General features: G+C 43.2%; 1 protein-coding gene across 2 annotated transcripts in view; it reads right to left on the bottom strand.

Annotated features, from left to right (window-relative positions):
- Positions 1-2,438: 2,438 nt before the first annotated feature.
- The window catches only part of LOC120921060 (cathepsin K-like), a 38,351-nt gene continuing 26,921 nt past the window's right edge, over positions 2,439-13,868 (bottom strand). Inside the window, exons 4-8 of one of the 2 annotated variants that reach the window (XM_040333681.1) lie at positions 12,479-12,631; positions 8,640-8,858; positions 7,302-7,467; positions 4,898-5,003; positions 2,439-2,997 (exon numbers count right to left, since the gene is read on the bottom strand). In XM_040333681.1, coding sequence (XP_040189615.1) covers positions 2,898-2,997; positions 4,898-5,003; positions 7,302-7,467; positions 8,640-8,858; positions 12,479-12,631 — 744 coding nt within the window. In that variant the 3' untranslated portion in view covers positions 2,439-2,897. Of the gene's footprint in view, positions 2,998-4,897; positions 5,004-5,462; positions 5,662-7,300; positions 7,468-8,639; positions 8,859-12,478; positions 12,632-13,868 lie in introns of those variants that run through there. The other variant, XM_040333682.1, reaches the window with a different exon arrangement.

Here is a 13,868-nt window from a genome sequence, read left to right as displayed (position 1 = left end):
TTTGAAATCCAAGAGTTCCAGACTCCTACGGCTCATTTACACTAGAGGCTGTCAGTGCCACCCGTAAGAAGAGTGACAGGCAGTTTGGAGGTGATATGTCGCCATACAGCTGCCTGGATTAACCCTTAGAAACCTGCAGCACTGCAGCCAAGTACATTATAACTGGGCGCAGAGCGGTTGCGGCACAACCCCAATCTGCCTTTTTAATAAAGTAAAAAAAGAAAAAACAGTGCCCTGTGTTATAAAAAACGTAAGGCACACAGCAGCAACTAAAGCGGTAGACATGTGCAATTTGTTTCGTTCGGAATTAGTTTTTTAGCGAATTGCGACAAATTTGTTGATTTGGAAATATCCGAATTTGCGAAAACCCGTTTAACAAATTTTTCCTGAATATTCGAAAATTCGTAAATTCAAAATTCAAGAATCAGAAAACCCCAAAATTCGAAAATCTGAAATAATAACTAACTAATAATAATAATAGCTAAAATGATCCGCTTTATAGACATGTGCAGTGCCGAATTAATATATTTTTTTTTACGTTTCTTGGATCATTCGTTATGATCGCAATTCCTAAATTTGAAAATATAAAAAAAAAGAAAGAAAATCAGAAAATTCTAAATAATATCTAACTAATAATAACTAACTATTAAAATATAGGCATTGGAGTTTCAAATTTGGCTGTAATGCCTCGTACACACGGTCGGACTTTTGACCCGTGCAGTCCATCAGAAAGAAAGAGAACAGGTTCTCTATCTAAGGTCCATCGGACTGCCGAGAATAAAAGTCTGATGGAGGCTACACACGGCCGGACTTTCCTAGGAAAAAAGCCCCCCGGACTTTTATTCTCGGAAAGTCCGGCCATGTGTACGAGGCATTAGTGAACGCAAGGAATACGAATTTATCCAAAGTTACGAATTATCCGAAATAACGAATGCCGTATCTAAACTAATGGAACATAACAAATGAATACTAATAAATAACAAATATAATAATAAAAACGTTTTATTATTATTAATTATTAATTTGTTCCGTTCCATTTGGTTAGATGCAGCATTCGTTATTTCGGGTTAATTCATAACTTTGGATACATTTCTATTTGTTATGTTTACTAACAGCCAAATTTGAAAGGAAACTCCAATACCTATAATTTAATAAATTGGTATTATTGGTTAGTTATTCTTTCAAATTTTCTGATTTTCTTTCTTATTTTCAGATTTTCGAATTTAGAAATTTTCAAATTTACGAATTGCGATCATAACGAATGACCCGGAAAAAAAATGAAAACTAACACATTTTTTGGCAGTGCACATGTCTATAAAGCGGATCATTTTAGCGTGCAGCTAGCGCGAACGTCCACACATCCCACGTTTATAATGAAAACAATGCAATAAAACAACTTTACATATAGCTGGATTCACAAAGAGTTACGCCGGCGTATCAGGAAGTGTCTGAACAAGGACATTTGTGGCAGGATCACTCAATTTTTAATGAAATTAGTGGACTTAATATAAAAAAAAAAAAAAAAACTTTTAATGAGGTTAAAGTTTATGGGCTCAGGGAGTAAAATCTGCCTGTTGTTGTGGCACCTGGGAGCTTAGCCCATTGACTTGCATTGCAATATATGCTGTGCCTGGCTATAGGCACATAACCAGGGCCGGGGCTACCACTAGGCAAACTAGGCAGCCGCCTAGAGTGCCCGGCCACTGGCACCGGTCTCTGTTGCAAGCAACTACGTCTCAGAATCAGCAGGCAGTCACTGCTCCGTTCGCACATAGTGTCAGAGGCTCAGCGGCACCGGAGGACTGTGTCTGTATCCCGACTCCAGAATGAATGGAAGCAAGCAAACATTTATTAATGGGCACTGGTAGGCTGAATTGATGGGCGCTGGTGAGGCTGCATTAATGTGCGCTGGTGAGGCTGCATTGATGGAGCGCTGGTAAGGCTGCATTTAATGGGCGCTGGTGAGACTGCATTAATGGTCGCTGGTGAGGCTGCATTAATGGGCGCTGGTGAGGCTGCATTTGATGGGCGCTGGTGAGGCTGCATTTGATGGGCGCTGGTGAGGCTGCATTTGATGGGCGCTGGTAAGGCTGCATTTGATGGGCGCTGGTGAGGCTACATTTGATGGGCGCTGGTTAGGCTGCATTTGATGGGCACTGGTGAGGCTGCATTTGATGGGCACTGGTGTGGCTGCATTTGATGGGCGCTGGTGAGGCTGCATTAATGGGCGCTGGTGAGGCTACATTTGATGGGCGCTGGTTAGGCTGCATTTGATGGGCACTGGTGAGGCTGCATTTGATGGGCGCTGGTGAGGCTGCATTTGATGGGCACTGGTGAGGCTGCATTTGATGGGCGCTGGTGAGGCTGCATTTGATGGGCGCTGGTGAGGCTGCATTTGATTGGCGCTGGTGAGGCTGCATTAATGGGCGCTGGTGAGGTATACATGGGCAAGGCAAAGGGGGCGGCAAAATTAGGTTTTTCCTAGTGTGTCAAAAATCCTTGCACCAGCCCTGCGCATAACCATGGGCAATGGCGTATTCACACAAACTTTGACGCTTTGAAAAATACACCCATACACTTGGAAACTCAAGTGGCCATTGTTACACGGATGTAGCCACACACAGTGTATTCTGCAATGCCTGTCAATGGGCTGAATTGAGCTGCAACTGTGGCTCCCAACAGACAGATTTTACTCTGTATGTCCGTATCCAAGAGCCCTAGAAGAGAATTTACTGATTGGCTTTATATAAAGGCAAATTTGTGTAAACATTGAAATTTGTGTGACTCCCTATGACATAGAAAGTGCTCATTCAAAGGAATAAAAAAGGATAAGAAGGACATCGGGGTTCCAGAGATGACCGGTCTATGTGGGGTCCTCTTCGTGCATTCTGTACAGGTCACATCAGGGGGTAGCTGGCGAGGTTGGCGATGCCGCAAGCATTATTTTTGTCTCTGGCCATTAGGATGTAGCCTTTATCACCCCAATCCTCGCCCCAGCTGTGGAGAAAAAAAATGATAATTGGATGACATGGAGGACCATGTAAAGTATGAATACTAATGCGCAAACCAATATTAAAAATGGGAAGTTAATGAGAAGCTGCCAACATACAAGGTGTTCTCACGCTAAAATAATATAAAAATAAAAAGCAGAATAATGTGGTGCTTACTCGGTGCTAATAAACATTACTAAATAATCTGTGCTAAATAAACAATATAATAAACAGGTCTAATATACCGTATATACTTGAGTATAAGCCGAGGCACCTAATTTTATCACAAAAAAACTGGGAAAACGTATTGACTCGAGTATAAGCCTAGGGCAGTGGTCTCCAAACTGCGGCCCGGGGGCCAAATGCGGCCCTTTGCCTGCCTCTATCTGGCCCTTGAGACATTATTCCTCCAACTGACACCAAGGATGGGACACTATTTCTCCCACTGGCACCATCGATAGGGCACTACTCCTCCTGCTGAGTCCAATGATGGGGCACTATTCCTTCCACTGACACCGTTAAAGGAGCACTATCGCTTCCATTGATACCAACCATGGTGCACTATTCCTCCCACTGACACCATCGACAGGGCACTATTCCTTCCATTGATACCAACCATGGAACACTATTCTTCCTGCTAAAATCAAAATGTTAAAACTAATGATGGGGCAATTTTTACTCCCACTAATGCCAGGACATTTTCTACTCACACTGGCCACAGTTCGGCCCCCGTAAAGTCCGAAGGACACTAAACTGGCCCTTTGTTTAAAAAGTTTGGAGACCCCTGGCCTAGGGTGTCCATCTGCATGCCTCACTGTGCCTCACTGTGCCTCACTGTGTCCATGCCTCCCTGTGCCCATACCTCACTGTGCCCATACCTCACTGTGCCCACACCTCACTGTGCCCATGCCTCACTGTGCCCATGCCTCACTGTGCCTCACTGTGTCCATGCCTCACTGTGTCCATGCCTCACTGTGCCCATGCCTCACTGTGCCTCACGCCTCACTGTGCCCATGCCTCACTGTGCCCATGCCTCACGTTTAACATGGGAGTATATAGAAGGGGTGCATGGTTTGAAAAATCGGTGCTCTCCGGCCGTAGGTCCCCCAGACAGCAAACTTTGCACACTTGTGGAGGAGAACTGGAGCTACACGTGTGCCAAGGTTCGGGTCCAGGGGACCTATGACCGGCCAGTACCGGGTCCCCAAATTTACCAGAGAAATTATCGTTCAACATGGGAGTCTATAGAAGGGGTGCCCAACTTTGAATGTAAATGGTCCCAAAAACGCGTCAAAAGTGTCTGATCGGTCCGTCGTTATATCACGGTCACAATAAAAATCACACATTGCCGCCATTACTAGTAAAAAAAATTAATAAAGAAAAATAAAATAAATCTATCCCCTATTTAGTAGACGCTATAACTTTTGGGCAAACCAATCAATAAACGTTTATTGCGACATTTTTTTTTACCAAAAATATGTAGAAGAATACGTATCGGTCTAAACTGAGGAAAAAACAAAACAAAAACAAAATTGTGATATTTATTAAATTAAAAAGTAAAAAAAAATGTGTTTTTTTCAAAATTGTGACTCTTCTTTTGTTTATAGCGCAAAAAAATATAAAACGCAGAGGTGATCAAATACCACCAAAAGAAAGCTCTATTTGTGGTAAAAAAAAATTCATTTGGGTACAGTGTTGCATGACTGCGCAATTGTCATTCAAAGTGCAACAGCACTGAAAACTAAAAATTGGTCTGGGCAGGAATGGGGTGAAATGCCCGGTATTAAAGTGGTTAAGACACCTAAAAAAAAAAAAATGACAGGTTCATGTTAATAAAAAGACATGAATTAAAAAAAATCTCACTGATTACAATACATAACATTTCTGGCTTGCACTAAGTAAAGTACCTGTTCTTAATAATCCAGTACTTCTGTTTCTTCTGTACCCCATAGCCAACAGCAAGCACAGCATGGTCAATATCTGCCGCATTGCATTCTGGGTCATAATATACACCTGTATTGGCAGTACAGAAGAAAAGCATGTAATAACAATACAGAATAGGAGGACACATCCTTGTTTTCCTTAACCCCCCCCCCCCCCCCAACACTAACCAATATTATATTTTTCCACATGCTCCCCTTTTACCTATGATCATTCCAACCATACACTGTTATGCATCTTCAATGTGATAATAAATCTTCTTTATTTTACAGTATCTACCTCTGCAATATACAGCCTTGATCTTCAGTATGAACAATAGCAAAGGTTACATTGGTGATTGGTCTATAGAAAATACATATACCATAAATAAATAAATAAATATATAGTTTTAATGTGGGGTACACTATAAGAAAATTGGGGGAACGATCATCTGATTTTCCTTGTTGTTTCACAGCAAATTGGAACCGATGAAGGAAAGATTTGTATGAAAAATACTTTTTTTTGCTTATTGTTTCTGATCATGGGCATTCTTTCATTTCTGTTTTTTTTTTTTTTACGAAAAATTTAACGAAAATCATTCGTTCTGTTCCTGTACGAGAAACATTTTGGAGCTTGTCCTTTCAGGAATTTTCGCTCGGAATCGGCTGAAGGAATTTTCTGTACTCCATAGTCAACAGCAAGCACAGCATGGCCAATATCTGCCGCATTGCATTCTGGGTCATAATATACAGTACACCTGTATTGGCAGTACAGAAGAAAAGCATGTAACAACAATACAGAATTAACCACTTGAGACCCACGATATAGACGAAAGACGTCCACAGCGCGGCTCTCAAGTGCCGGGTGGACGTCCCTGGACGTCCTGCTATTTACATTCCCCGTGCGCGCCGCTGGGGGCGCGCAGTGGGGAAACACTGTGCCCGGCACATCGCTGAGAAGTCGATGCGCGTGCCTGGTGGCCGCGATGTCCGCCAGCTTCCCGCGATCGGCGGTGACAGCAGGGACGTGGAGCTCTGTGTGTAAACACAGAGCTCCACGTCCTGTCAGGGAGAGAGGAGACCGACGCTGTGTCCCTTGTATATAGGGACACAGCATCGGCCACCTCCCCCAGTCAGTCCCCTCCCCCCACAGTAAGAATCACTCCCAGTTTACACATGTAAAAAAAACAATTGTTCTCTATTAGGTAGATTCACAAAGAGTTAGGCCGGCTTAGGCAGTAGATAAGCCGACCTAACTCAGAAGCTACGCCGCCGTTTGTTTAAGTGTATGCTCAAACAGAGATACGCTTAAACAAGGCTAAGATAGGACGGCTTGCGCCGTTCTATCTTAGCTTGCAATTTTTCGGATGGCTGCTAGGTGGCGCTTCCATTGCGGCCGGCGTAGATTATGTAAATGAGCTTGTACGCCGATTCCCGAACGTACGCCAGCCCGCCGCAGTCGAATTACGTCGTTTCCGTAAGGCCTTAGGCGGCCTAAAGTTATTCCACCTATGAGGTGGAATAACAATGTTAAAGTATGGCCGCCGTTCCCGCCGCGAGGTTCGAATTTTTTACGTCGTTTGCGTAAGTCATCCACGAATCGGGATTTACGTCGTTTACGTCCACGTCGAAATCAATAGGCCCGTGCGGCGTACTTAGCCGCAATGCGCACTGGGAAATGTATGCGCCCGGCGCATGCGCAGTAGCAAGAAACGTCAAAAAACGTGAGGTCAAGCCTCGTTTCCATACAACACACCCCCCTCCAACCAATTTGAATTAGGCGCCCTTACGCCCGCCGTGTTTACACTACGCTGCCCTAAGTAAGGAGGTAAGTGCTTTCAGAATCATGTACTTTCCTCTCTTACTTAAGGCGGAGTAGTGTAAACACGCTAGGCTACGCCGCCGCAACTTTGCATCGTTCTATGTGAATCTACCTATAAGTGTCCTGTTCACATCCTACAAGTGCGTTGGTGCAGCATGTCTACAGTTTTCTGCAATGCAATACAAAACACGTCAGCGTGACGCAACGCGCTGTTGGAGCTTAGGAAAGTTTTGTAAGCATCAGTTCCTTCTGGGGGGGAGGTTATTTTTCCTTTCTTTGTACCGATACTAAAGTAGTTGCGAGGCCAAAGTCATTTTTTTATTTTATTTTTTTATTTTATTACAACCTCATTAACCATGGAACTACTGTATATAAGCACCCCTTTAGCAAATGCCAAAAATGCCAGGCCAGGTTGAAGCAGTGATATGCAGAGCATGGTATAAATCCTATTACATGATAGTGAAATTGTAAAATAGCAGTTATAACCTACAGTACATGATTACAAAATTAAAGCTGAACTCTGATTGGCAGCTATTACTCCAATTTATTTAAAAATTTGACAAAATTTACCTGTACTGTAATACTGGAAGGTGGACAGACTGGCATCTATGCCCACTGAGATCGGTCCAACTGTGGCTACAGCCTTCTTCAGCGCCTTCTCACTGCCCTCCTTGACTTCTTTATATGATTTACATTTAGCAGCTTTGCCTGCTGTGGTGTAGTTACAGGTCTGGTCCTAGGAAGATCAAACATCACACATGAGTTTATTCGGTCTAACGCAGCCTTACTCAACCATTGTGTCATTACATAGACACACCTTTATGAAAGGCCCCAGAGGCTGCAACACCTAAGTAAGAGGCACCACTAACCAAACACTGCCATGAAGACCAAGGAACTCTCCAAACAAGTAAAGGACAATGTTGTTGAGAAGTACAAGTCAGGGTTAGGTTATAAAAAAATATCCAAATCTTTGATGATCCCTAGGAGCACCATCAAATCTATCATAACCAAATGGAAAGAACATGGTGGCACAACAGCAAACCTGCCAAGAGACGGCCGCACACCAAAACTCACAGACCGGGCAAGGAAGGCATTAATCAGAGAGGAGCGCAGAGACCTAAGGTAACCCTGAGGAGCTGCAGAGTTCCACAGCAGAGACTGGAGTATCTGTACATAGGACGACAATAAGCCCTACGCTCCATAGAGTTGGGCTTTATGGCAGAGTGGACAGAAGAAAGATATTACTTTCAGCAAAAAAACAAAATGGCACGTTTTGATTTTGCGAAAAGGCATGTGGGAGACTCCCAAAATGTATAGAGGAAGGGGCTCTGGTCTGATGAGACAAAAATTTAACTTTTTGGCCATCAAAGGAAACGCTATGTCTGGCACAAACCCAACACATCACATCACCCAAAGAACACCATCCCCACCGTGAAACAGGGCGGTGGCAGCATCATGCTGTGGGGATGTTTTTCAGCATTCAGACTGGGAAACTGGTCAGAGTTGAGGGAAAGATAGATGATGCTAAATACAGAGATATTCTTGAGCAAAACCTGTACCACTCTGTGTGTGATTTGAGGCTAGGATGGAGGTTCACCTTCCAGCAGGACAATGACCCCAAACACACTGATAAAGCTCATTGACTTTTTCTGTTATTTTGTCCTATTTGATGTTTGCTTCACAAAAAAATTAAATAATAAAACTTCAAAGTTGTGGGCTTATCTGGCAAGGGGGGGGGGGGGGGAATACATTTGCAATGCACTGTAGCAGGAAGAGCCTGGAGAAGGACCGTATTTGTAGAGTCACCAAGTACCTGAAGTCAATGTGCAAATTTAAGAACAAGAAGGTACATTAACATGGTAAAGCTTATATAAGAATTTACAGAATGGTTTATGAATGAGTACTCACCTCTCCAGTGTAAGGATAGGCTTTTTCCGAGTCAATGCCTTTATTGTCCCTCACGTACTCAAACGCATTGGTCATGTAGCCTCCTCCACACCCATCATTCTTCTTCACACAGTCTACCAGGTTCTGAGGACTGAGAACCACTAGTTTCTTCGTTTTCTTCTTTAGTTGGCCTTCCAGGGCCCCTACTGAGCTGAAAGCCCAGCATGACCCACATGAACCCTATAGAGCATCACAGAGAAGTATTCCCATTAGATCACATTTCCATAACTACAGTTCTAAACCTCATTATTGAAAATAAAGCTGGCTGTACACTAGTAGATTATCAAACAAATGTTTATAGGAAAATTTGTACAAAAAATTATTGGTACATTCGATGACTAAAAAGGATCTTAATCAAAAGTAGTTCAAAATTATGTTAGCTTTTAATATTTGATTTTGGAATGAGTGTACTGTATATACAGTGGCGTAGCGTGGGTTGTCAGCGCCTGAGGCGAGGCAAGTAATCTGCGCCCCCTGACCCATGGACTTACCGTTTTTCAGCTAGCTCCAGTCTGGTCATATGATCCACTGTGTGAGACAGCGGTGGCTGTAGGGAAGAGGAGAGCGTGCTTGATAATGACTGGTAAAGTCTGGATTGCTGATATCATGCATATGTTACTATGTTCCATCTGTTGTTGGCGCTCCCTCCTCTCCACACTTGTGACAGCGCCCCTCTAAATTTTGTGCCTGGAGCGGTGGCCCCTCTTGCACCGCCCACGCTACGCCACTGCGTATATACTCGAGTATGTGCTGAAAATACCCCCCTTCGGCTTATACTCGAGTCACCTTCTTGCACCTAATCTCCCGTACTTTGGGGACCTGGTACCAGCCAGCCGTAGGTTCCCTTGGCACACATATAGCCCCACTCTTCCTCTACAAGTGTGTAAAGTCTGTTGTCGGGGGGACCTACGGCCAGGGAGCAACGATTTTTCAAAGTCGGGCACCCCTTCCATACACTCCCATGTTAAATGGTAAATTTGGGGAACCGGTACCGGCCGGCCGTAGGTCCCCTGGACCCAAAACTTGGCACACATGTAGCCCCAGTTCTACAAGTGTGCAAAGTTTAATGTCTGGGAGACCTATGGCCGGGAAGCACCGATTTTTCAAAGCCGGGCACCCCTTCTATATACTCCCATGTTAAACGTAAGTCTAGTCATGGACACAGTGAGGCATGGGCGCAGTGAGGCATGGACACAGTGAGACATGGGCACAGTGAGGCATGGACATAGTGAGGCATGGGAACAGTGAGGCATGGGAACAGTGAGGCATGGACATAGTGAGGCATGGACATAGTGAGGCATGGACATGGGCACAGTGAGGCATGCAGATGGACACCCTAGGCTTATACTCAAGTCAATACGTTTTGCATTTTTTTTGTGGTAAAATTAGGTCCCTCAGCTTATATTCGGGTCAGCTTATACTCAAGTATATACAGTAATTTACCAAACAAAAAACACATCCACTTTCGTAAATACATTTTTTGGAGAAAAATGTTACATCCTTCTTCACATTTTATTGTCACTGTGGTCAAAAACAAGCATCAATGTAACCCACTAATGGTTAGAAAAAGTTACAATTGTTCCAATTTTTAACAAAATTCTACTAATGTATTGCCAGCTTAAGTGTTCATATTGCCCATAGATATTAGATTGCGCTTTTATTTGTTCTAATACAGTATGGAATAATTAAAAGACCTATCTGACATGCACTGATATACAAAAGAAAGAAAACATATCAAGGAATTCAATTGTATAACAGTTTATAAATAGCTAAATGTATTTTTTAACCCTTTGACGACTAATGCCGCGTACACACGATTGGAAATTCCGACAAGAAAAGTCTGATTCCGAATTCCGAACATGTGTAGGCTCCATCTGACTTTTTCTGTCGGAACTTCTGCCAACAAAAGATTGAGAGCTGGTTCTCTATTTTTCAGACAGAAAAAGTTTCTATCGGAAAATCCACTCGTCTGTATGCAAAACCGACGCGCAAAAAAACACGCATGCTCAGAATCAAGCAGAAGAGCCAAACTGCCTATTGAACTTCATTTATCTCAGCTCGTTGTACGTGTTATACATTACGGTATTCTTGGCGGTCGAAATACCCAACAAGATTTGTGTGACTGAGTGTATGCAACACAAGTTTGAGACAACATTCCGTCATAAAAAATCCACGGTTTTCTTGTCGGAATTTCCGATCGTGTGTACGCATTAGCCTATTTCTGACATTTGTTGCTTACAAGTTAAAATACTGATTTTTTGCTACAAAATTACTTAGAACCCCCAAATATTATATATATATATTTTTATTATTTTTTTTCTTTATGTCACACAGTATTTGCGCAGCAGTGTTTTAAATCTAAACAGTAAAATTAGCCCAAAATTGTATAATGTGAAAGATGATGTTACGCCGAGTAAATAGATAGCAAACATTTTTGTCAATTTTCATATGGGAAAAACTGCGATGGAGCATACACACTGTTGGGAAAACCGGCCGTGTTTAGGGGAAAGACTGACCGAGCAGGTTTTCGGTTTTCCCCTCGATATTTCTGACGGGAATTTTTCCCGTCGGAAATCCCGCACGTGTGTACGGGGAATTAGAGCTCATTCACACCAGATTGGTTGAGCTGCATTAACCACTTAAGACTCAGACCATTATGCAGGTAAAGGACCTAGCCAGTTTTTGCGATTCGGCACTGCGTCGCTTTAACTGACAATTGCGCGGTCGTGCGACGTGGCTCCCAAACAAAATCGGCGTCCTTTTTTCCCCACAAATAGAGCTTTCTTTTGGTGGCATTTGATCACCTCTGCGGTTTTTATTTTTTTGCGCTATAGACAAAAATAGAGCAACAATTTTGAAAAAAAAAACAATATTTTTTACTTTTTGCTATAATAAATACCCCCAAAAAAGATATAATTTTTATTTTTTTTGCCAATACGTATTCTTGTACATATTTTTGGTAAAAAAAAAAAAAAAAATTGCAATAAGCGTTTATCGATTGGTTTGCGAAAAATTTATAGCGTTTACAAAATAGGGGATAGTTTTATTGCATTTTTTTTTATAATTTTTTTTTACTACAAATGGCGGCGATCAGTGATTTTTTCCGTGACTGCGGCATTATGGCGGATACATCGGACAATTTTGACACATTGTTGGGACCATTGTAATTTTCACAGCAAAAAATGCTATAAAATGCATTGTTTACTGTGAAAATGACAATTGCAGTTTGGGAGTTAACCACTAGGGGGCGCTGAAGGGGTAAAGTGTGACCTCATATGTGTTTCTAACTATAGGGGGGCGGGGCTGGACATGTGATATCATTGATCGCCTTTCCCCATATCAGGGAACAGACGATCAATGACAGTGCCACAGTGAAGAATGGGGAAGCTGTGTTTACACACAGCTCTCCCCGTTCTTCAGCTCCGGGGACCGATCGCAGGACTCCGGCGGCGATCGGGTCCGTGGGTCCCGCTGTCACGGAGCTTCAGACCGGGTCGCAGGCGCGCGCCCGCGACCCACGGCTGGGCACTTTAAGAAGACGTACAGGTACGTGCTTGTGCCCAGCCGTGCCATTCTGCCGACGTATATGTGCAGGAGGCGGTCCTTAAGTGGTTAATCAACATTTATTAAAACAGCCTTTTTTTTTCTTTTTGGTATAGCACTCACTTTCACCCCCTTTATTTATTTTTTGCACCTTTGCTCCTAGTCATAAAAGTTCAACATACTATGAAGGCAAACTCGAACTTTATACATTTTTGTGTGGATAATTGCTAATCTTAGATGATTTTTTTTTATGTTACCTGATTTCGGATTGGCGTGACATAACCTTTCTTCCTATAGTCAATAGAGTCCGGGAGCGGTACTAGATCCTCGTCATCAACTGTGACATTCCTCGCCCTATTTTTTGGTGGGACTTTCAGCCCTGTCATTGTCTTCACAACTTCTTCACTGGTCTGCAAAGAAATAGAATAGATAGTAGAATAACAGTTTTACTAACTGGCAGGTCAGTAGTCACAATAAGTAGACATTAAAAAAACTAGATAAATTGAATAATATGTCCAATTTGCAAAGAATCACAAAATTCCTGAATCACAGTTTCATGTTTGTCTAAATTGTACAATTCTCTTATTACATTCACATATTCAGTGACATCAGGGATGTGTGGTTGACAGTTCTGGCTTCCAATGCTGCCAATCACAAAAGATCACACCTCCTACGGCACTGTATGATCTATCTATCTGCTGTTGCTTCTAAACAAACACAAACCTGCACCGCTGTGTGGTCTATCTGCTGTTGCTTCTAAACAAACACAAACCTGCACCGCTGCGTGGTCTATCTGCTCTTGCTTCTAAACAAACACAGACCTGCACCGCTGCGTGGTCTATCTGCTGTTGCTTCTAAACAAACACAAACCTGCACCGCTGCGTGGTCTATCTGCTGTTGCTTCTAAACAAACACAAACCTGCACCGCTGCGTGGTCTATCTGCTGTTGCTTCTAAACAAACACAAACCTGCACCGCTGCATGGTCTATCTGCTGTTGCTTCTAAACAAACACAAACCTGCACCGCCGTGTGGTCTATCTGCTGTTGCTTCTAAACAAACACAAACCTGCACCGCCGTGTGGTCTATCTGCTGTTGCTTCTAAACAAACACAAACCTGCACCGCTGCGTGGTCTATTTGCTGTTGCTTCTAAACAAACACAAACCTGCACCGCTGTGTGGTCTATCTGCTGTTACGTCTAAACAAACACAAACCTGCACCGCTGCGTGGTCTATCTGCTGTTGCTTCTAAACAAACACAAACCTGCACCGCTGCGTGGTCTATCTGCTGTTGCTTCTAAACAAACACAAACCTGCACCGCTGCGTGGTCTATCTGCTGTTGCTTCTAGACAAACACAAACCTGCACCGCTGCGTGGTCTATCTGCTGTTGCTTCTAAACAAACACAAACCTGCACCGCCGTGTGGTCTATCTGCTGTTGCTTCTAAACAAACACAAACCTGCACCGCTGCGTGGTCTATTTGCTGTTGCTTCTAAACAAACACAAACCTGCACCGCTGTGTGGTCTATCTGCTGTTACGTCTAAACAAACACAAACCTGCACCGCTGCGTGGTCTATCTGCTGTTGCTTCTAGACAAACACAAACCTGCACCGCTGCGTGGTCTATCTGCTGTTGCTTCTAAACAAA

The sequence above is a fragment of the Rana temporaria genome, chromosome 13, assembly GCF_905171775.1.
Source record: "Rana temporaria chromosome 13, aRanTem1.1, whole genome shotgun sequence".
Classification (NCBI taxonomy): Eukaryota; Metazoa; Chordata; class Amphibia; order Anura; family Ranidae; genus Rana; species Rana temporaria.
Note: the sequence above shows the minus strand (reverse complement) of the source record. Positions and strands in the feature narration are given on the sequence as shown.